The sequence below is a fragment of the Boleophthalmus pectinirostris genome, unplaced genomic scaffold (genome assembly GCF_026225935.1).
Source record: "Boleophthalmus pectinirostris isolate CB_2022bp ecotype Guang Dong unplaced genomic scaffold, ASM2622593v1 HiC_scaffold_13, whole genome shotgun sequence".
Taxonomy (NCBI): Eukaryota; Metazoa; Chordata; class Actinopteri; order Gobiiformes; family Gobiidae; genus Boleophthalmus; species Boleophthalmus pectinirostris.
This window is the reverse complement of record NW_026571036.1, coordinates 14,987,259-15,010,980: the sequence shown is the minus strand read 5'-3', so window position 1 is coordinate 15,010,980 and position 23,722 is coordinate 14,987,259. Positions and strand designations below refer to the sequence as shown.

At 38.3% G+C, this 23,722-nt stretch overlaps 2 protein-coding genes across 3 annotated transcripts; both read right to left on the bottom strand.

Annotated features, from left to right (window-relative positions):
* Nucleotides 1-232: 232 nt before the first annotated feature.
* Nucleotides 233-4,001, bottom strand: rpl7l1 (ribosomal protein L7-like 1). Its single transcript, XM_020939379.2, has 6 exons — nt 3,922-4,001; nt 2,856-2,964; nt 2,335-2,498; nt 1,615-1,752; nt 1,393-1,502; nt 233-675 (listed from the first exon to the last, which is right to left on the bottom strand). The coding sequence occupies exons 1-6, from the start codon at nt 3,933-3,935 to the stop codon at nt 467-469; spliced, it is 744 nt and encodes a 247-aa protein (XP_020795038.1). The 5' UTR covers nt 3,936-4,001; the 3' UTR covers nt 233-466.
* Nucleotides 4,002-4,164: 163 nt separating this feature from the next.
* Nucleotides 4,165-23,716, bottom strand: cenpe (centromere protein E). 2 transcript variants are annotated; one of them, XM_055149372.1, is made up of 57 exons: nt 23,512-23,716; nt 23,026-23,138; nt 22,852-22,941; nt 22,661-22,779; nt 22,461-22,580; nt 21,681-21,762; nt 21,542-21,609; nt 21,397-21,462; nt 21,268-21,319; nt 21,025-21,112; nt 20,782-20,911; nt 20,383-20,502; nt 20,166-20,321; nt 19,704-19,815; nt 19,525-19,621; nt 19,089-19,446; nt 18,913-18,969; nt 18,675-18,842; nt 18,514-18,588; nt 18,385-18,453; nt 18,175-18,306; nt 17,924-18,101; nt 17,711-17,856; nt 17,154-17,300; nt 16,911-17,036; nt 16,497-16,739; nt 16,150-16,284; nt 15,880-16,068; nt 15,707-15,772; nt 15,543-15,626; nt 15,076-15,255; nt 14,519-14,584; nt 14,328-14,411; nt 13,828-13,944; nt 13,531-13,707; nt 13,072-13,155; nt 12,259-12,438; nt 12,104-12,169; nt 11,949-12,032; nt 11,000-11,116; nt 10,715-10,903; nt 10,547-10,633; nt 10,387-10,470; nt 10,193-10,297; nt 9,664-9,804; nt 9,370-9,435; nt 9,178-9,288; nt 8,915-9,097; nt 8,612-8,821; nt 8,005-8,208; nt 7,699-7,902; nt 7,412-7,594; nt 7,260-7,348; nt 7,080-7,174; nt 5,659-5,791; nt 5,203-5,501; nt 4,165-4,333 (listed from the first exon to the last, which is right to left on the bottom strand). In XM_055149372.1, the coding sequence occupies exons 1-57, from the start codon at nt 23,565-23,567 to the stop codon at nt 4,248-4,250; spliced, it is 7,266 nt and encodes a 2,421-aa protein (XP_055005347.1). In that variant the 5' UTR covers nt 23,568-23,716; the 3' UTR covers nt 4,165-4,247. The 2 variants fall into 2 exon arrangements, with proteins under 2 accessions (XP_055005347.1, XP_055005348.1); XM_055149373.1 differs by having other exon boundaries at nt 10,547-10,630.
* Nucleotides 23,717-23,722: the final 6 nt, after the last annotated feature.

Here is a 23,722-nt window from a genome sequence, read left to right as displayed (position 1 = left end):
GGTGAAGCATTTTATACTCATCTACATAAATACTGCAACAAGATGGGGCCTTCTGATTAATTCAGTCACAATTTAAAAAAGTAATAATTATGACTTACTACCAGGTTATTTGCTCTTGAAACTGACATATTTTTGCTGTTTGTATTAATGTGTTGAGAAATGCATTGGAAGTTTAGAAAATTCTGTTCAGAAATATGTGCCATTGGAAAAACTGTAATAACAACTCTCATCATGATCTGTCACTATTTTGTTATTTCAAACCATTTGTGTCACACACTCACAATGCAAAAATTTTACAGACAAATAGTACAGTTTTTACACATAGCTTCAAACAGCGTTCTCTCATACATACACATTTTTCAGAAAGAAATGTACTTCCAGAACTGGAGATGGGAGAGCGGCTAGATAAATCAAAAATGGCTTTTGGTAAAACTGGATAAATAAACTGTCCAGTTGGCAGAAGCCTTTAGTTTAGCTGCCTGATGATGTTGTTAATGTCCACACTGCGAAATCCAGGCGCTCCGAGGTCTTTGAGGAGCCCTGCCTTGTCCCTTGCAGCGTGCCTCGCCACTGACAATTTGAATGGTTGCAGGAAGTTGTTGGCGGCGCGAAAACCTTTTCCAACCGAGTAGATCTCATGAATGAGGTCCTCTAAACAGATGATCCCATGGTGACCTGGACAGCACAAAAACCAAACACAGGTCAACATCAAATTGTATAAAATATTTGGAATACAAAATCTGGCCTAAACCAAGGCTTCTTCAGTCAGAAACATTAAAATCATGGCCTATCATGTTTTCACGATCCAAGTTTATAAAATACTTCCAATGGCACAGAGTTGCCATGGTAACATGCACCCAAGTAAAAACCTGGTTTGTAAATGTGACCTGCGTCAAATCACCCTGACTTCATTAAAGATGCAACATATCAAACAGGTGCAAATAATCAAATTTTTATCCTATTCATTTAATGACATGATCAAGCACGCACTTCAATTCTTATCACATATTATAAACATTCAAATTTATCTGAAAGAACAATTAAATCAGTGATAATGTAGAAACAGTAATAAAATAGGCCTAAATTGTGTGTCTTAGCACTACACTTTCATACCTGCATAATACTGATTTTAGTTGAATAAAAATATCCATGCGTGCCATAAATCTATTGTCTGTGCCCTCTCTTGCTCCCTTCTCATTAGTCTGATAATAATCACAATAGATTTTGAGGTCATTTGTCAGTTGTTTTGTTGCTTTATTGATGAGGCCTTCTAAGATTCACTGCAGCTAAACCTCTGACCTGACTACCATTGTTGTGCAATCAAGGCCAGAGCCTAGAATTTTTGGATAGGATGGTTATTGCAAAGATGAATGGGAGAGTTTATCATCATACCCATGTGTTGTTCGATGAAGGCGTTGTCTGTCAAGGGAATCCTTTTGCGGCCGATTCTTGCTTGTCCCCTTTTCAGAATAAGCTCACGAACAGACTTTAAGTTAGGGAATCTGGTAAAAAAAACAATATATATATTATATATTATATAAAAACGCACGCACGACATTGGAGGCAATTTTCTTCTCCTATATTTTGTCAGTTTCACAGTTGGTAGGTACTCACCCCCATGCCACGTACGGCTCAACCACCTTCAACATGGCTGTTGAAGTTTTGCTAATTTTAACGAAGGTTCCACTGAAGATCTTCCTTAATCTCAGCATCTGAATTACCTTCATAACCTTGGCACTCACTCCTTTAATCCTAGCAAAGGATGCAAAACAATTCCATAGTTGGTTAACTTTGACAAAGAATATATACAGTCCGTCTTATTTGTAAAAATCATAATGAGTGGTACATTTATTGGTGGTATCTGGGACATTGCTGGAAAAATATTTACCTTTATTAAAAACATAAAAAATGCTTCAACTGTGGACATTATTGGCTAAATCATCACTACAATGAAAAGTTATTAATTAGCAAACTATTAGAGCTGGCGAGGCAGACCACAGAGTGCATCAGATGGCTGTTCTTCTCACAGCATTTTATTTGTAGCACAATCTCGGAAACAATCTCAAATATCCTAATATAACACTGCAATCTAGCCATTTGACAAAGTACTGTTTAAATCTTCATTGTCTATCATATATTGCAACTAGTCTACAGCAGGAGATGTTTATTTGTATAGCACATTTTATCAGCATGACGGCTTTCAAAGTGCTGCAAATAGCAATGTAACATTTAACTCTAAAAAGTCATCAGAATTAGGTTCAGGACAAATGGAACTAATGGAAACAACAGATACAAAATTTGCACCTAATGCAGCAGATGAGCTAAGATACTCACTCTCTTATTCTTACAACAAATGCAAGCTTGTTTGTTGCAGGTGGAAGAGCTGTAGCCGGCCTGTGCTCATTTCTGCGAAGACGACTTTCATCGCGATGTTTCTTGTGGCTGTCTTTTAAAAAGTCTTCCAAACGCTTAAATTTCAGAGGTTTGCCTTTTGAAACCTGAAATGGAGACCAAAAAAGGGAAAGATGCTTCTTCACAACATGGACAAAACTGACAGCTACTGTACATTTTTATATTTACTAAATGTATTAAAACTTTGTCATGAGTTCACTTTTTGCTTCTGTTTTTTAAATGTTTTGTATTGTGTTCCTAATACCTTGGTCTAATCTGGAGTATTTACAACTGTATTGTATCTGGTGATTGTTAGTATGTACTATCACTGAAATATAGTATATATGACTTCAGAAACGAAAAATAGTTTATCATCTTTTTTTATCATAGCTAAAAGTACAATCTTTACTGACTCCAATTTAAAGAAAAATATATTTCTGAAAATAAATCCAAAGAGAACATACCTTTCTTTTTTCTAGCAGAGCGAGTTTGGCCTGTGTTGCTTTGATAGCCTGATACGCTTTCCGCTTTTTCAGCAGATATTCTGGAACCAACTTGATGACCTTTGGAGATCTGTTAGATTCATCACAGACAAAATAATTCATGTCAAGTCAAAACATTTGGCTAAAAATAAAATGCAACCAAGCTGTAAATTTATCAACCAATGGTGATTAATGTACACTGTCCTGTCTTAATTAACAAAATAAGTAAAAAAGAAATCTACCGAAGTGGTTTTGCTGCAAAGTGCCTACGATAAATTAGAATAGGGTAGGAAATAAAATTTAATTCATATTTATTTTAAATGAATTATAAAATTCTACAAATTCACATAACAGAATAAAATGTAAGCAAGTTTCTCTTGGAAGTTATACGACTGTAGTACGTTTTTAAATAACCACATAATTCCGTAAATAAGATAGATCATATTTCTTTCCAGGTGTCTAATACATACAAGAATCTTATGTTTATTTAACATACTTGGCAGATAAGGATTTATTTGGCCACTGTCGAGATACAGTACCTAGTGCTAGTGTGATAAAGGAAGAAAACTGCAGATGTGAAGAGAAACCAGCGTATAGTGTTTTACTGATGAAAAGAAGAACATTATTTGATTACTTATGAACTTTAAAATTATAAATAAAAGACATCCATAACTCCCATCCTCCCCCTGGCCCTAACCTAACCAGTATCTAAAAACCCGGCCGTAATTTTATCCATAACCCTCCAACCCAAAAAATGAAGGAGCACAGAGCAGTGGGGATAAACACATTTTGCTTTATAAAAAATGTAATGTAAAAAAACAACAAAAAACACTTTAAACACGCGTGTTTACACGTTACAGACATAGGCTAGACTCCGATCAGAAACGAGTTGGCATCAGAAATTCTAGTTTTATACACCATCCACTACTTAAATTGGCTCGATTCAAACTTTTCTATAATTATGAGACGCGCTACACTAGGCAAATGAACAGAAATTGCAAATGAAACACTGGATGGTAATGGATTAAAAAAACAAACGTGGACTTACTCCGTTTCAGCCATCCTTAAGATCTGTGTGGACGCAGGAAAATTACGTCACCTTTGTTTATATTCTGTCGGCGAAAGAAGCGTTAGCGCCACCAACTGTCTTGGGGGATGAACTTACTAACAAACTCAGGTACAAAGTAATGATTCAAGAAATTACTCAAGATAAGTGCAACTAAGTACCACGCACCTCTGAATATAGCAAATGCATTTGATATTGTAAATGAAAACACTGAAATGATGACACTTTCTTACTGGGTAAAAACCTCTTTATTTCTTTAAACATTTTACTTCATGATAAAACAATACTAAATAAAAAGCAGCAACGTCCTATTGTTTTTTGCACATCTCTTCCTCTTTTGGAGACATAGGCCATTGGAGCCAATCTTGTTTTACGTCTGCGGCGCCTTCTGCAACTGCAAAAGAACAACATAAACTCATTAATCAAAGTGCCAGACAAAGATACACTATCACAAAGCAAAAGACATAACTGTACACAAGGAGATCCGAGTGGAAATAGTTCAATTTGTAATAAAGGAGATGTTATTTGGGGGGAATTAACATGTAATTAAATCCAAACTGTGCACACCAGTCACACCTACAAAACACCCTCTCTAGGTCAGTATGGTTCCCAGCGACCCCCACTATACCTGTGGTACATGAGAAGCTACTGGCTTACTATACAGAAAGTGGGCATTATATACTAGATGGACAGTGGCAATGGCAACTAAGAGCAGAGCAGGAATCACCTCCATCATGAGCACAAAACACCATCAACTGGCAAATTGTCCATAATCTCGTTTTCTTACCTACGCTCATGACTGATTTTCATCCCAAAACCAGTACTGTGAGGTCAGGTTAACAGAAAGAGCCCAACATGCAGTGGAACAAAGCAGGTGTGTTTTACTGTGACATCAGTTATACCCACAGCAGAACCATATGGAATTTACCCATGTTTGTAATTATTGTTTACATATCCAAGTGTGTGTTTGTAGTTCTATTTTTGTGTGAGCCAGTGTCAAATTTAACAGTTGAGAAGTGACAGTATGTCACAATTCACAAGTGTCAGCATATATATCCAATAGTGTATCATTTAATACTATACCAACTAAGAGCAAACCCAAATGTATCAAAAACAGGATTTTATCTGAGATTGGCTCATGTCCCATTAATGTTTACCGTGCTCTGCCTCTGTAGTGTCACGAGCATGAAATAGTTCTGTTAAAAAGAAGGCACAGTTGAAAACATCTACAGCTGAAGGCACTCATCTGCTCCGATGTCTTACCTGGAGGTGTCCCAAGGCGAGAGTTATCGAAGAACTGCTTTGGACAGTTTCTAACAAGAAACTCTGAGCTGCTTCCACCGTCAAAGAACCTGCTTTTGGGGGAGTTGAGGAGTGTCAGAGCCGGAGAGTCCAGGGCCTTCCGGGGGGAGCGCAGATTTTTCCTGGGAGAGTCACACCGGGGCCGTTTTGAAGGGCTTCCTGGATGTAGCTCCCTATTGGATTTGGTCTCAACGTCATTCCTCATCTTGAGGGCACGGTGCTTCCACTTGCCGACCTCAGCCTGCAGACTGGTAACCAGGCTATAACAGCAGAACCACATCAGACGTATGTTTATATGAAAAGTTTGATGAAACATTTGTGAATTAATAAATCTAATATTATAACAATATTTGGTATACAATACATGATATACTGAATTCAAATACTGGTGATTTGAAGGGCTCTGGGTGATGTTACCTCTCCAGCTCAGTGATTCTCAGTTTGAGTTGTCTCGCCTCCTCCTCGAGTCTGCCCTTTTCCACAAACACACTAGTTTGAGCCACACCTTTAGGCTGAACCAGACGGGCATGAAGAGCCTCTCCCTCCAGGCCTGCAACACAAACACCCAGCCACAGTCTGTCAGTCATCTTTTGGAAAGGGGGACTCTTTCCAAAAGACTACAAGTACATGAAAACTTGGAAACTTAAATCCACTCATTAGAACCCTGCATTAGGTTTTAGCATCCAAAAGATGATTTAGAAAGAAGTTTGTAAAAAAAGAAATCAGTTACAGATTTCAGACGACATTTTTGGTACTTGAATAAAGAAATGGTTGGCTTGGCATTCTTCAGCTCCAGTGTGACAGAAGAACAGAAGACGCTGATGGTGATAGAAAAGGAAGGTTCAGAGATACCACTAAAGCGATGTGATGCCCTTAATCAAGCAGATTATGAAGGGAAGCAAATCAGTGATTTTGTCACCACCAGCACGATGCGTTTCTTCGAAGCTCTTGATCTGCCAAAAACATTTTTACCAATTCCCCCAGCAAACTGGGCTGATGATGTAGACTTTCAGAAGGGCCGCTAAAATTTAGCTTTTTTTTTTTGTGTGCAATATTTTGCATTCCAGGAAAGTTGTCAGTGATGATGTTGCTGAAAGGTGGATGAAGCTTATTCAAGATTTTAACTGTAGCCAAATAAGAATGAAAGAATCAGAAATGGTATCTACTGCAAGTTGTTAAAGAGCACATGTGTATCTTTTGTGACGCCAATAAAGCCACAACGGAGCTGGACTTTCTAAGTAATTTTTGTTCCAGTCTCAGTTTGTGTTTCCAAAATAAAATGACAAATTATTTGAATACACCTTATTTATTTGGTTAACTATGTTATAGTATAGGCCCTATAGGGCAATTTCAAGTGTATCGAGCTACTTCTAAATATTTATTAATTTGCATAACATTTGGACCCAAATATTTTGGTCAGATATGGAACCAAATGCAGAGTTCTTATCTAGAGAATCTTAAAAAAAATATTTTTTTGGACCACCCTAGAATATATAAAAGCATAATTGCTTCTGGTACAATATCCTAAAATTTAAATGTTACAACCAATTATTTATTGTTATGTTTTTAGATTTTATTGAGCTACGCTATGTTTACGTCTTCTCATAACAAAACTATATAACTAAGTTTCAGCTGGAGAATTTGGGAGGGAAACATCAAAGCAGCCCTCCATCATAAATAGAAAAATCTAATTAGCAATACATTTTAGAAAATGAAGACACTGAAGACATTGTGATTATGTCAGCGATGAGTGAATTATTAGCAACTGCTTGGTAAAAATAAAGAAATGACTAAATGTAGATTGAAGGAAAAGTCACTAGTCATTTTTGTGTTCTTACAGAATTCATCTCTCTGCTGCTGCGATCGGAGGGTTTCCTTCAACCTCCTGAGTGATGTCTCCTTTCCATCTAAAAGCGATGTCAGCTTCTGAATACTGACACAGGCAAACAGACAATGAGCATGTTGAAGAAATAAGCATGAAACTGCTAACCACACCAATGGACAACTCATGTTTGTACTTTTCTGATGATGACTGGAGCTCCATTTCCAGTTTGGAAATCTTATTGTTAAGTTTTGCCAGTTTCACAATGTCAGCAGAAGAATTTCTCTGTCAGACAAGAACAAAGATGAATTCAGAGTAAATGCTGTAAAAGTGCTGTGTGCTCCTCACCTCAGCCTCAGCCTGCTGTAGTCGGGTGTAGAGCTCTTCAATGGTGCACTCCCTCTCCTGGAGTTTTGCACAAGTGTCCTGCAGCTCTGTCTGCAGCAGCTGAGTGGCTTCTTTATGAGTGGCAACTTGATGCTCTGCTTTGACCTGGGCCTTTTGCAGCTCCTCTTTTTCTAAGCTCAGTATCTGGAAAAAAGATTATTATATTTCCAACTTGTGTACATCTGACTGAATGTTGGTGAAATGCAGCTGCTTATGTTTCAATAAAGGGTGAAAGGTGCCAGACATACCCGAATATGATCCTGGGCAGTGTGTAGCTGAACCTGCAGTTTCTGATTGTCTTTTATGAGAGACGCCTGTGTTTTGAGAGGTGCTCCCTCCAGTCCATGTTGCAGAGTATACCTCTTACTCTTCTCATCTTCAAACAGAGTCTGTACCTGAGCCACCTGCTGAGTCAGCTCTTTCAGTAGGCCACTGTGTTCCTCTGTGACAGCCTGTACACACGGTATTCAAATTAGCTGCTGACATCATACCATTGTGGGTAATAGCACCCAAACCAATTTCCACAATGAAAACACTACCAAAAAGGCAGATACCTTAAAAAGGCTGTTCCTTTTCTGAAGCAGAGTGGTACGGAGCTGTTGCTCAGTGCCCAGGAATGAGTCCAGCGCAGAGACATCTATAGGCTCTCCACGACACATCTGCTGAAGCTTTGTCTCAAACCTTTCCTTTTCTTTGAACTCAGTGGAAAGCTCACTGCGGTATAAGTCTGAAATTCTATCGAAAGTACTGTCCATTTTCTACAGAGACATAAAGTATGATTAACCTGTGAACTAGGGCTATGCACTTAATAGACAAATATTGAAATCCTGTCATTTCTGATAGTCAGTAAAGCCGTAAAAGCATGTGGTTTGGATTTACATTTTTTGTGTTAAAACGTGCTATGTCACCTGCAGGAAGTTATGCAGTGTTGCTTTAAATGGCAAGTATTAAACGTCTGTATGTTTATGTTTAGGGATTTAAGAGCCAAAATAAAGGCATTGTTTTTTGTCATACATTTCAGGTAGAGTAAAAACTGTTGCCATATGCACTAAAATGTAACAACAGATGTGTATGCCAATGAAAAGGTTGAGAGGCTAAATGGTCAGATCAAAGGTTACTACCTTCAGTTGCAATAAAATATGAAAGTTTGAAAACACAAACCTCAAGGTACAGCTGCCTCTTTTCGAGGACCTCCTTCAGCCTCATTTTCCACTGCAACACAAAGTCCATGTCTTTTATGGAGTAGCTTGGTGCATGTGCTCTGCACAGCAGGACATCCTGCAAACGCCTCTCCTCAAACACAATTAGGTCCTTCTTTACCAGCTCTTCAAATAACTGTTGGTACCTGAGGGCATACTTCTGCAGATTCTCCTGAGAATAACAATAATTTATTCTGATTACATTTAAAATCACCTGTGTTGGTTTATAGCCTCCAATGAAAGCATGGAAAAGAAACATACTTACAGACATGATAGTCAAATTTTGAAGAGCTTGCCCACTCAAATGATTGATCACATGAAAAGAATCAACGGTGCTTTTAGGCAAGGAGCTAAAGCAGGATGGAGTCTGGAAGACCTTGGATTTCACTTTCAAGGACGTATTGTTTGAACAAATTTCGGCAAACCTCTTGAACTTCTTAAATGACTTCTACAATTGATGTACAATGGCTTGTTTAAGCATCATGAGGCTAATTTCTGTGCAGAAGAGAATGATGTGGGATGTTATACCTGAAGGTGCAGAGTTGAGTCATCTAGGAGTAGGGACAGTGGGCCCTCCTCAGGTGGAGAGCTAAGCTGTTCTCTTAGATTAGAAATAGTCTGGTTGGCTTCACTTAGTAACTGGACATAAAAGGATTGACATTGAGACAGAAAGACAGAAAAAACGATTAAAAAAAAAAAAAGGGTGAGACATTCTCCAACCTGCAAAACTTGTGCTTCAGGCTCTTTCTTCTTTAACATCTCCAACTCCTTTGTAAGTAGTTCCACCTAAAACAAGTAATCTTTCAATGCTTCAAATGTCTTTTAAAACAACAAAGACAAGTTAATACAGTGATGGTAAAACACCAGAGATAGCAAGTTCAGCTCAGTTTGGTCGCTGCTTGCCAATAGTGATTGACAACTTATTTTGTGTCATCCTTGACCTTGGGCCTTTTGCCCATGCCCTGGCTGGGAAACAGTGTTCTAATAAGCAAGGTTCTTGTAAATGTTTAGTACCTTTTCAACACTGTTGTCCAGAGCCTGCTGCAGCTGCTCTCTGTCCTCAGTGAGAGAGCTGAGTCTGGACACAAGTTCCTTCTTGTCCTCTGTGGAGCCATCTACCTCCGCACTCTGCAGTCTCTCTGTAAGACTCTGAAGCTGGTGCCCCAAAATGAAGTCAGATATATTTGACAGATGCTGATATGCAACTACTAGGGGTAAAGTCCTTTAGTCGATTAATCAGTCAATGGCGTCTTTGTCAAGCATAATTTGCATTAGTCAACTAAACATTTTAGATTATAAAGATTCATATATAATAACATGGTATTTAGTTTAATCCATCTTTATATAAATACATAATTTCCTGATACTTTTTTCTGCATTAATAATTGGTTGTGCATGAACTCCTGTGCAGGTGGTGTTCTGAATGTAGTTCGGGACACATACATAGAATCGACTAATGGAGTGGCGGGACATGTCTTTAGTCAACTACAGCTCTAGTGACTACAGAGTTATTTTAATAGCTCCACGTTACAGAAGCACTCACCTGTTGGTTTAATGAGCTGTGCTCTTGAGCTAGCTCATGGTTTATTCTTTTCTGTTCACTCAACTCCTCCTGAACTAATCTCAAGAGCTCCTGCTTTTGTGAAGTCTAAAAAAAAAAAAAAAAAAAAAAGTTTATAAGTTTAACAGTTTAAAAGCTAAAAGTTTTGCATTTGAGGCTTCAAAGTGAGTTCTCACCAATTCCAAATTGTTGTGTAAATTGTCTTCCAGACGACTCTTTTCCTCTTTGACATCATGGAGAGAAGCATTTAACTGAGAAACCTGTTGACCGAGATATGTAAACTGTATAGTCTAATGTTCTGGAAGCAGAGCAACATAGCACAAAACTTTTTCCTACCATCTTTAAGTTACTGTGCAACTCTTCCTCCAAATGAATCTTCTGCTCTCTGACCAATTGCAGAGATTCATTCAGCCGAGTAATCTGCTGATCAAAAATCTGAATAAAAAAATACGCCACACAAAAAATCCTCCATGCAATGACTCCTGCAGTGACAACTGTTCAAACCTCAAGTTGCAGTGTGTTAGTCCTGTTGTCCAGGAGGTGCTGGAATTGCTGCTTCTCCTGTGTAAGTGAGTCCAGAGCCTGCTGCAGCTGCTCTCGGTCTTCAGTGAGAGAACTCAGTCTGGACACAAGCTCATCCCTCTCCTCTTTAGACCTCTCAATGTCTGCTTGTACATGCTCGAGTTCCTTGGTCTGTATGAGGGAACAGTGTTTAAGATTTCACAATTCTCCGATAAAAAAGTCCTGATGTTTCACAGATTTTCATTAGAAATACAATACAACACAAACCTGTCTCTCCAGCTCTGTGTCCCTGTTTTGACTCCATCTTTCCAAGTCCAAATTCTTCTGATTCTGCTCCTGAAGCATCTTCTCCAAAGACTGTAGAGTTCTCTGAGTCTCATCAAGCTATTATAAAAGATATGTATATACATTTGTAATACCTTATTGTGAACTGTTGTATCTTCAGAGAAAAGTCAAAAACATTGAATTATTTTGTACGAAATATAAAAAGCTAACCCTTTTGTATAACATTTGCAGGAGTAGTAACCCATCAGAGAAAGAGGGCAATATAAAAGTTGCATATTAGTGACATTAAAAATGGGTGTGGTGTCCAATTGTACAAACACAAAAAACTTTGTATTGTTGCTGAATCCTTGCTAAAATCTTTTTCTTGAACACAGACTTCAGAGTCAATCCTGCTTTGTTTTGACTGTTACAGGACTTCTGAAAGGGATATGGCTGCAGACCAACCCACAGACCTCCACCAGGAGAATCCTTACATGGCTAACCTCCATCCTCAGCTCTCTAAACGTAAACAAAAAGCGGCCTTAACAAATGACCACCAAATTCCACTGTTTTCAACATAACATTGCAGAAGTTTACATCATTTTACACTAAAAACAAGCCCAACCCCCTTTCTTAACCTTAACCGTTAGAGATATGTGCTTAATCTTAATTAGACACAGAGCCTACGCCAACATTCAGGGAGATGTTGCGTCTAATATTTCAGGGCTATTTAAGCCCTAGCCTATGTAGGTGTATGGTCAAGGCAACAGCTGATAGAAAGTGTAATTAAGTCATTTACAAAGTAAACTAATGAAACGGTGAAGGGCATGTGGGTGGAGGTGCATCCAGGTGAATGCCTGCAAGGTAAGGTCCTCTGGCAGGTCTGCAGCTAAAAGGAGTAGCTGGCCAGGATACAAATAAAAGGTTTTAAAAGGATAGATGGACCCCTTACCTTCTGCGTGTTCTGTTGCAGGTCATTCTCCAGTTGGCTCTTGTCTGCACTGGCAGTTTGCAGAGAAGCCCGAAGCTGATCCAGCTACAAAAACAAAAACAATCTAGTAAAAACTAAAACTGCACATAAATAATACTTCAATTAATATAAGTCACCTCGTGTTGAAGTTTGGCCATGTCCTTTTGGGTCTCTGCCTGATTGAGCTCACTCTGCAAAGAAACCTGAGAACACACAAAAAATTTTTCTGAATGTCTTTGAAGGCCTGAGCACCTTCACAAATTCAACCAATAAAACTCAGCAGCACAGTTACCATGTCCATCCTGCAGTCCAGGAACTGCTGCTTCTCCTGTGTAAGTGTGTCCAGAGTTTGCTGTAGCTGCTCTCGGTCCTCAGTGAGAGAGATCAGTCTGGACACAAGCTCATCCCTCTCCTCTTTAGACCTCTCACTGTCTGCTTGTACACGCTCAAGTTCCTCTTCAAGATACTTTATCTGTACAAAGGAAATACTGATTTAAGATCAAAAGAATTCACACGGCCTGCATCTCAAAGTTCTCCACTAACTGAGTTTAACTATGCTTAATGCAAAAATGAAGCTACACCTGTCCACAAGTTGATTGGAGAACACATTCTTTGATGAAGAGATGAAAAATTTTGATAAACCTATAGGAAATCTTAGTCTCTAAAGTTATTATTGGGCAATTTGTTTTACAAGTGTTTAACCTATCACAAGATGTAAATTTGTTAAACAGATGCTCGGCTCTTTGATAGACCTGCGGTTTGATTAGAGAAACCAAGGACAGGGTTTAGGCAGAGCAGGCCATATTTAAACATGGCTGCCTCTTCCATTTCTTAATGATTTGTTAGTGAAGACTAACTGGGACTGGTTTGAGCAAAAATGTCTTAGAAAATAGAATTCTTTGCAGTATATTAATGTTGGTTTGTTTGTCTACTATAAATTCAACATTGTTGCATTGGGTTAGAAGTTTATCAAATTCTTGATCTGATGTCAGTTAATGATGTTTATTGCCTTCAGCTGCCGCCATTCTGTAATATTTTTAAGAGAACTCATGAGTGCATGTCAGAAGTCTAAAGCTAAAATTTGCTGTTTGTGAAAACTACTTGCCTTCTGCTGGTTCTGCTGCAGGTCACGCTCCAGTTGGCACTTGTCTGCACTAACAGTCTGCAGAGAAGCCCGAAGCTGTTCCAGCTACAAGTCAAATAATTCAAAATGGTATTCAGAATTATACAGTGTACATCATCACGTTAAAAAGATTGTAGCTTTTGTAAATACTGCTGCAGATTTACAAAGATAGAATTAAGCCAATTTAACCATCATTAGTTCTTGTCTTCAGAGAGGCATTCACACGGTTAACAGTAATTGAAAATAACTGTTTGAAAGTGTAGTGACCTGAGATGTTCTTTGTGTTATAAAGATTGTTCAAGTTTCCAGTTATAGTGTACAATGTATACCCTCCTATTCCTACAGTACATTAGTAGAAATTACTGAAGTTCCTTGGGCACCCCATAATCTATAGATGAAACCAATAAAACTCGTAGAACAGAAACAAAGTAGAACAGTTACCATGTCTGTCCTGTTGTCCAGGAGGTGCTGTAGCTGCTGCTTCTCTTGTGTAAGTGAGTCCAGAGCCTGCTGAAGCTGCTCTCTGTCCTCATTGAAAGAACTCAGTCTGGACACCAGCTCGTCCCTCTCCTCTTTAGACTTCTCACTGTCTACTTGTACACGCTCAAGTTCAATTGTCTGTATGGGGGAACAATGTTTAATTAAGATTTCACAATTGTCCCACTTCATAAAAACACAGCATCTTTTGGTCTTGAGCCCCGATGGGTCATAGATTTTCATTAGAAATACAAGACAAACCTGTCTTTCCAGCTCAGTAGCTCTGTCTTGAATCTGCCTTTCCAAGTCCAAGTTCTTTTGATTCTGCTCCTGAAGCATCTGCTCCAAAGACTGTACAATTCTCTGCGTCTCCTCAAGCTTTAAAAACAATAAATTACAGGTCAGAATGACTTTTACTGGAGCTGTAAAATGTAGTCTGAGTAGTTCAGATGAATGCAATTAAATTTCAATGGGCTTAAAACTGATAACAAAGTAACCAAGCTGAGCATTGGCAAGGCATTCTTAGTATCAGACTGATAAAGAGAAAAATGTTATTCCTTCATCTGGGTTTCAAAGGTTTTCAGTTGACAGAATTAAATTTTGCTTTTGACATGGATGCTGCCTGGACAACTGTGAGATTACACAGATATCAGACTGATGTGATTTGATGGTTTGAAAGATGTAGATTGCAAAGTAGGCTGAGGAAATAAAACATGCAGCAAGACTTACATGACCATAAAAATAAAAGAGGGATAACTTGCCTTCTGTGTGTTCTGCTGCATGTCACTCTCCAGTTGGCTCTTCTCTGCCCTGACAGTTTGCAGAGAAGCCTGATGTTGTTCTATCTACAAGTCAAATAATTCAAAATGGCATTCAGAATTATATGCTGTATAGAATCAGGTTAAAAAAGATGTGTTGATAGTAAGTACTGCACATAAAGGAGGCCCTGTACCTTTTGCTGAAGTTTGGTCATGTCCTCATGTGTCTCTGCCTCACTGAGTTCATTTTGAAGTGAAACCTGAGAAAACATTTTTTTCCTCTGTGAGACTGCAGGTGGATCCTGATCTTATTCTAGATAACTGATGTCAAAATCTCAAATATTTCTTGGGGAAACTCATTGTCTCTTAAAGTTCTGACAACGAAGAACTATTTTGCATGTATGACTTAATACTGTCACATTAACACCCAAGTTTTAGAGGGGGTTAAAACCTCCAAAAAATGTTACTTTTAGGTTTATCTCACTGACTATTATATAAAGGTTAATACACAGGTTAAACAGTTATACCTATAAATAACTGTTGGCAATTTATCAATCCATTTTCTTCCACTGGCTCTCTGCAACCCAGCCAAGTATGAGATGCCCAGACTTCCCTTTGTTTGCCCCATACAGATATTTTAGTATATTAATACAAGTGCCAACTCATGCAGCAGTTCTTAAGAACTTTTCCTGGACTGGGCACCTTCACAAAATGTAATCATGAATGTATGTAAACTAATAAAAATAGTTACCATATTTGTCCTGTTGTCCAGGAACTGCTGCTTCTCCTGTGTAAGTGTGTCCAGAGCCTCCTGCAGCTGATCTCGGTCCTCAGAGAGAGAAGTCAGTCTGGACACAAGTTCGTCCCCCTCCTCTTTAGACCTCTCATTGTCTGCTTGTACACGCTCAAGTTCCTCTTCAAGAACATTCATCTGTGCAAAAGGAGTAATTATCAAGCACTTGTTGCCCCTTCATTTGTGATGTTAGTGTGGGCTTTTGGTATTGTTTGGTTCCTCAAGACTACCCTGTGGCAATTTAGTGGACAAAAATAACCAAATTGAACAATCAGCATTTCACTGCACATAAGTACAGTCACAACTGGTCCCATTTAGCCTGCTCCACACAATTCTTGAACCACAACAAAATTTGGAGGATGGACTCTCAACCAGTGATCGCCAGGCAGTTTCCATGATTGTAGCATGATAAATAGATAACTTGCCTTCAGCATTTTCTGTTGCAGGTCGTATTCCAGTTGGCTCTTCTCTGTAGTGACAGTCTGCAGAGAAGCCTGAAGCTGTTCTTTCTACAAGGTAAATTATTTTAAACTTAAATGGTGTACTTTATACAGTAAAATGTAAATGCTGCACATAAAGTGGCCAGTACCTCTCGCTGAAGTATAGCCATGTCCTCTTGAGTCTCTGCTTGATTGAGCTCACTCTGCAAAGAAACCTGAGAACACACAAAAATGTTTTCTTAATGTCTCTGAAGGACTGGGCACCTTCACAAATGTCCCAATCTACAGATTAAACAAAAAACAAACTCAGTAGCACAGTTACCATGTTTGGCCTGTTGTCCAGGAGTTGCTGGAGCTGCTCCTTCTCCTGTGTAAGTGTGTCCAGAGCCTCCTGCAGCCGATCTCGGTCCTCAGTGAGAGAACTCAGTCTGGACACAAGCTCGTCCCTCTCCTCTTTAGACCTCTCATTGTCTGCTTGTACAAGCTCAAGTTCGTCTTTAAATGTCTTCATCTGTTCAGACATTCAGACAATTGTGATCAAGCATGGCATCTAGGTTTAGATGCAGGGCTATAAATAAATGCTGCGTCTCACTTGTGCTTCGAGTTCCTCTGGCTGAGCAGGAGTACACATTTGGGCGGTCTGTGCTGCCTCCAGCTTCTGAATATACTCCTTTTGTTTTTTGTTCTTCTCCTGAATTACCCTAAGTTCATCCTGGACCTCAACCATCTATTTGATGTACACACATTTTTATTGACAATTAAATGTTACTGGCAATGTATTAAAAAAAACATAACACAATAGAACATTTCCAAGAAAAGGTAGCAAGGCAAAGGCTACATTGCAGTTAATAACTCTTCACAGACAAACATCCATTAAGAAACACTATACTCTCAGATTATATAGCAAATTACAGAATTTGATTTTACAGAGATACTCACCATTTCAATGTTCTCTTTCAGATCTGCCTTGAGTTGGTCTCTCTCCTCCTTCAGAAGGGCAAAAGATGACAGGTGCTCCTCCTTCTCCAGCTGTAGCCTGACTGCCTCTTGGGACACAACACTCATTTTCTGCTCTAACTCCTCCAATCTTTGCTGATGAAGTGCCTCCTCTTGACACAACTTTTGCTTCTCTTCATGGATCTCATCTTGAAGAGACTGCACAAGACCTTGGGCCTCTGATACCTTAAAAAAAACATGAATAATAAATTATTTATTTAGATTCACAACATTCAGTATAGCTACAGTGGATTGATGTGGCTGGAAGAAGGGTCATTGTCAACTGTTTTATTTGATATCCTGTATGAGCCCTGTCATACAGCACTGACAAAAAGGGTGTATAATCCATTAACTAACCTCATCAATGCGCTGCTGCAGGAGGTCTCTTTCATTAGAGACTGATTGAAGCCTGTATTCCCATTCAGACATGGCGGTCTCCTTCTGGGCCTGCACACTCTGCAGCTCTGCAGCCAGTTTGTCCAGCTTCAAACAAAACAATTTCACTATTAAAAATCTCACTTGTCAGCCACTAAAAGAAATAATGAGTCTCAAAAATACAGCTCCTGCCAAATAAAAACTAAACTGAAAAGATATACATACTTGTTCTTCAAGTTCTTTCTGAATGTCTTCATCAGTTCTTCTAGCTTCTTCACTATCAGCAAGCTTCTCCTCCAAGTCGCTCTTTAGCTTATGGATCTCACGCAACTCCTGTGTCAGGGACACCTGCACACATTGACTTTCTTCAAGCTGAAAAATAAAAACAAGCACAGGTTCATAACATAAGTTTATTGAACACCGCCCCACAGATAACTAACTGTGCACAGCAGTCACACTTATACACGCTCAGATAATACCAACACACTACAAAAATCTTGGCTTAAGAACTATGTGTTTCCTGATGAGACCTTGCCCAGTGCTGTCATTTGCAGAGATCATGTCTCACTTTGACAAGATTCAGTACCTCGTGCATCCTTGTGGACAGTGTCTCGAATTCACAAATTGTTCTAACACAGCTTAGGGATGATTGTTGTTTTGCAAACTATCAACTACCAAATAAACAATACAACTATTATATTAATTAACAACATTACATTAAATTGTTGCAGGCAGACTTCAAATTATGTAGATGTATTATATATAATTATGTAGATTTTCACCTGCTTCATCAGTTCAGCCACTTTGACAGGAAGCTCCTGTAGCTCTCCTAGCTTGACCTGAAGGTCTGCACTGGCCTCCTGACAAGTAGTCAGTTCTTTCCTTAGCTTTGTCACAGTCCTCTCAAGGTCAACATTGTCAATCATATCTGTAGAAGAGCAACCATCAGAAATCCATACATTTTAATATCATGATATTAATGCAATCCAACCTACTTTTAGGTATTTTGCCATCTAGAAGAGTGGACAGTTTAATATTCTCCTCAAATGCAATATTTAACTCTTTCTGAAGATCAAATTGCATTTTCTTAAATTTGGATTTCTCCATCTCAAGCAGGGAATGCAGCCTGGTCACCTCATTTTCATTCTTTTCATTATTGAGAGCAAGCGTTACCTAAAGAGAGAAAATATTATAAATTTAGCAATTATTACACACACATAAATTTCAGTAATACTGTTGTTCTGACATTTTTCTCTTCCAGAGCAATATTTTGAGAACGCAGGCAAGCCCATTCCTTCTTCGTGTCCATGCTGATCTTTTCCGCATCATCTAGAGAGCGCTGAAGCATTGTAACCTCTTGAACCAAATCTTTTCCTTTCTGCACACATAAGACATTTTATCCATACTTGTGGTAGCAGCTGCAAACCTTATTGATTTGTATATTAAAATCACAAACCATTATTTTAAGTTCCTCGATAAAGTCGCATTTCTTTTTTAGCTCAACTGACAAGGCTTCCAGTTCATTCTGTGAGTGAAAAAAGTATAAGAGTGAAAGAAATAATTAGATTGTTTGCCACCATCTTACCTGTAAATCCTTTTGTTTCTGTTCTGAGGATTCAATAATTGTCTTCAGTTTTGATATTTCCTCCTGTAGTTTATCCTGAGTGTGGACAGTAATTGTTATAAACCAGAGTTTTGTGGAACAAAGCTTAAGAATTAAATTGCATTTTTTACTTCAGTCAATACCTCATTATCTTTCCTGATTTGCTCTTCTAGATTTTCAAATTCGTCAGTCTCTCGCTTCTCTTCAAGCTCTTGTGAAAGATTAGCATTCTCTTTTTCAAGAGTTTTAATTTGCTCCAGTGACAGTCCTAGTTCTTCTTTTAGGTAATTGCGTTCAGTAAGCAATACATCCTATTGACATACATCAAATGAATATTTTGCATTTATTCTAAAGTCTGCTAAAGGGATAATGAGTAAATACCTTCTCTGATGCAAGAGTTTCACACAGTTGGATGGCTTCTGAAAATTGTCTCTTTACCTAACACAAACAACATTGTGTGGAAACATTTGTCATCAAAAAACAGTTTTGAAAGCATTGTTTTAAAAAAAAAAAAAAAAAAAAAAAAAAAAAAAAAAGCTTTAAGATGAGCTTCAAACCTGATCAATATCTTCAGTGTCTGTAGGTTCCTGAAGTCCTTTCTCCAGGTCAGCTATTCTCAATTGCAAAATGGTCATCTTTTCCTCCAGCTGCATCTGCTCTTCAGTCTGTGCCCTTAGTTCTACATCCAGCTCTGCCTCTCGTTGTTGTGCCACAGTTAGCATTTGTGAGGCATCTTGTTTGAGCTGTAACTCCCTCTGTAGCTGAAGTTCAAGCTCAGCCACTCTGTCGTCCAGTGCCTTCAATTTTGACTGAGCCTCACTTTTCTGGCTGCTCTCCATTTGCAGTTGTTGCTCAAGAGAGGCTATTTTCTGGGACAACTCTCGCAGATGTTCTGGTGGCCCAAAGTCTTGTGGACTAAAGGTGAATGCAAGAGTAAAAGGAATGAATAACAAAAAAGTAATTTCCAAATCAAAAAGCTTAAAAGCTTAAAACCTGTCTCCAAGGCTGCGAATTGTTATAGATGCTTGACTGATATCCAGGTCTTCTGGAGCCTCATCAAGAATCTCCCAATGAGGATAAAAAGCTTCATCTTACATTTAGAAAAGAAAAAAAACATAATCTTTAGTCAAGTCATTTAGGTAAAGGAAAAATATATACTACAACAGACACACCTGGCTCAATACAGGAGTAGTTTGCTTTCCTTTTTTTGATTGAAGATTCGGCACTAGGGCAGGCTGTCTGTTTGATCATTTTACCTGACCAGGTAACCCTGCGTTTGGGTGCCTAAAGCAGATACACCTTGTCAAGTTAAAGAGTAGAGCTCAAAATTTGTGACCAAATTTAGCTACAAGCTAAGCTACAAGTAGGTAGTAGTGTGCAGGTACTTCATAAAATGGCACATGTACAGCTAAGAAACAAACGCAAACAACCCATTACCAGCAGAGGAAGCAGCTCATCAATACTTCAAATTCAAATTTACAAATATTTACATAGATAAAACATATACATTCCTACAGACAGATGATCATTACTGGCTACAGCCCTGGGGGGGGCCGGGGGTTCCTGCTTGTGAAAAACCTTATACACAAGACTAAGATAGGACAACAGTATGACATTCTCAAATGTTAACCTACCCGTCGACCAGTCACTTGGTTGGGGTTGTAGCTAACCAACAAATTCGTAAGATTTCTGATCCTGTCCTCCTGCTCTCGTTGTAGTTGGTCCTTTTCTTGTAGAAGTTGAGAAAGTAGTTCTTTCTCTGTGGCTGTGGTCTGTGTTACAGATGACACCTAAAGCAACCAAATATTCGTTAGATGTCATATGAGGTAGAAAGTGTCAAAAATCACTCACCTCAAGAAGACGACGCTTGAGGTCCACAATTTCGTTGCGGTATCTTTTGAGCAGCGCTCCATCATCTGATACTTCAGTAACATGCGGGTCATTCTTCATCTTCTTTGCAGTGCTGGCAAACTGGAAGAGAATATTTGAGAATAAATGAGGATCATTATGTTAAGTATCATCCACTTTTTAAGCCAAACAAACATCCAATTTTGGTTTAACAATATTTGTACATGTATGTCCCTGATGTGATTTAAAATTTGAGATATTATGAGTTGCAAATAATGTTACAAATAAACAATTTCCATAATCTTATTCAGATGTTTATGATCAGAATAAAACGCTGTGCAACAAAAGTAACTAAAAAAAAAAAAAAAGAAAAGAAAAATAATGCTCAAGGTAGTACTCTACCTGCAAAGTGCTGAGGGTCTCATCAAAAGCAACAGGTGTGATTGTACAAATGATGACAGTTTTGGCATTTCCGCCCAAAGAGTTCTGTAGGATACGTGTCAGCTTACTGTCTCTGTAGTTTGTAAATCCACTGAAAGAAAAAACATGACCTTTACATAGAATAATTTGTGCTTCGGTAAGACGTATTTATTGTGTGAGGATTGCAATAGTCACTGTTAAAACTAAGGTCAAGTGTTAACAGACCTTTGACTTTCATCCGTTAGCTTCTTGATGACTTGACCGAGGGTGAAAAGACTTCGGTTGATATTGCAACCTTCTTTGAAGCGGGCACCTAAATCAACACAGAACACATCTAAGATGAAGCCAGGGAAATCTAGAGTGTATGCTCTTTAAAGTGCTATATAAAACTGATTGTGACTATTATTATGATGATATTATTATGATTATTAGAGTGTGTTAGCAGAAAACAGCCCAAGACACTCTTACCTTCAGCTCCAGTTTGACTTGCTCTCTCAGAACCTGCCAAGTCAACTAAATTCTGAAATAAACAAACTGTTAATTATAATGTTCAAAACAAAGAATAATTTTCAAAAGTTGAGGAAAAAAAACCCTCACCAAATGAGACACAATAATAGCACCATCTGCATTTTCACTGTCACTTCTCTCTCGGCTTTCCAAAATCTGTGTATCCAAAAAAAAGGTGCAACTGGTGAAAATGTCATACAAATACTTCGAGCATTCTCATTCAAATATTACTAACCATTCGGAAAATAGTGTGTGAACGACTACTGCGCTGGTTCATTTTGGTCTTCCCATAATGGCGATTTTCTACAGAGACAGAGACAGCATTTGAATCATAGGCATTATTTGTTTAAGACGTGAACCATTAAGGAGCTTACTTTCTCCAAGTCTTATCCAGTGCAAAGCTTGGGCAGGACTAGTTACAAGTTCCTCTGTAAGGTCAGCCACATATATGTTTTTCTGCATGAAACAAGATGGGTATAGTAACACATCAACACAACAAAGGTTTAGACGTATCCAGTCTAGGTCACTAATAAATCATCAGCATCTATGATAGCAGACAACAACAGCAGTCAACAGGAAAAATAAATCACTCAATGAGTAATATGGACTAATAGGACATATCAAATCTCAAATGAAAATCTCTGATGAGGCTGCCAGATTATTAAAAAAAACATATTTCCTCAGTTTGGAACCAATTTACTTTTTACAAAAGCTCTTTTCTGTGTTCTGTGTGTACTCATATAACTGATGAAAGTAATGTGCCTTGGATAATCAGTCCCCTTGGTATGGCGTAGGTCAGCTTTATTAAATTATGGTCGTACTTAGCTGTTTTAAAGCTGACCACTCTATCAATAATGTGTATGCCAGAAGTGGGATTGGAACTGCCTGTGTTCAGATGAGCACTGTTGCCCAAATGAATAATACAATCAGATTGCAGATTTGTGTTGATTTATAATTTAGAACTAAATACCAGTTACACAGTCAGCTACAGAGTCAACTTCATAGAATTGCAAGAGTAAAGTATTCTTTTGATCATCTTAAATTGGGTATTGCTGAATGTGTATAATTATTTTTTTCTCAGTTCCTATTTGTGAACACCCAAAATTATAAAAATACGTGACTAGATAATCTGTAGCATAATCACATTTACTTACATTAAGAGTCTCTCTGACCTCCAGGGGCTTCCTCTTCCAGCTATCAACCAGCAAATCACTCACAGTCTCGTTGTAGATTTCCATGTAGGACACACGGAGAAGAAATTCTTTTTTCGGACACTGACAGCAGCAGATAAATCCTTATTCGTATGAACAAAGTACAAACCAATGAAAACAGGATAACTTAATATCAGACTCACATTTTGAATAGTCTGAAAGACATCCTCAACAGCCAAAGGGATGACTCCAGGAGTTTTATCACATCCCATCATGGTAAAGGTCTTTCCAGATGAAGTTTGCCCATATGCGAATATTGTCCCTGTAATCACAAAAGTTTAGCTGCCATAACAGTTGAGTACATTTTACAATATGATGAAGGTTAGATGCGCACCATTGTATCCTTGAACAGTAGATACCACCAGAGGTTTTGCAATTGTCTGGTAAAGTGTATCTGTTGTTTCATGAGCAGTAAAAACATGGTCTAAAAATAAACACTGTTATTAAAAAATGCACCACATTTATGTAGATGTTGTCATTACTATTATTTATTATGTAAAAAACATACCAAAACTGAAACTTTTAACTGAAGCCCCTTCATTGATCTGATGAACTGAATTATTGTCAGCTCTCCAAAAAAGTTGTGGTTGCTGTGCGTTTTCAGAAGCTGCATTCTCCTCCCTGTAGGGCGTAGTATGTAAGGACTGGTCAATTATTAAAGGATATATACAAACATGCATTATTAAGACATATAATGTCGTAGTGTAACTGTAGGGTAATTACAAGAACACGAACTGCTACAGTAATGTTACACTCCCACACAGAGCACGAAAACCCAGAAACCGCCATTTGTTGACCAGTAAAATCAGTAGCAGAGTTAATCAAACAGGTTAACAGCGATACAAAAATATTTTAAGATTACATTTTCACACAACACATCTACAACGCCAACACTGTACGTTTATTTAGCTCTAAAAAGACAACAACTTAGCTAAGTTTACGTTATCGCCAACTTGATACTTGCTTAGCTAACTCCACCAGTGTTTACACTTACCTCTCAATAAGTGGACGGACTCTAACACATACTTTAACAGCCGAGTCTTCTGCCATGATGTTTTAAATTAATCCTGACAGTCACATAAATCCTAAATAATGCAGGTTGGGTATATCCATGGACTGATTATTAAAAAGTCTGGGCTTGACCATAGCCTGTGGGATGGACTGGTTCTGTTTAAATCATACAGTCTATGGTTTAAATCTGTCCG

Coding starts and splice junctions, on each gene's coding strand:
- rpl7l1 (XM_020939379.2), bottom strand. Junction 1,753..2,334: donor TTTGTTGTAAGAATAAGAGA/GTGAGTATCTTA, acceptor ATCCTTTGCTAG/GATTAAAGGAGTGAGTGCCA. Junction 1,503..1,614: donor GAGCCGTACGTGGCATGGGG/GTGAGTACCTAC, acceptor TTTTTTTACCAG/ATTCCCTAACTTAAAGTCTG.
- cenpe (XM_055149372.1), bottom strand. CDS start 23,567: ATGGCAGAAGACTCGGCTGTTAAAGTATGTGTTAGAGTCCGTCCACTT. Junction 12,439..13,071: donor TGCAGCAGAACCAGCAGAAG/GCAAGTAGTTTT, acceptor TCCTTTGTACAG/ATAAAGTATCTTGAAGAGGA. Junction 7,595..7,698: donor CTGCCCAGGATCATATTCGG/GTATGTCTGGCA, acceptor TCTTTTTTCCAG/ATACTGAGCTTAGAAAAAGA.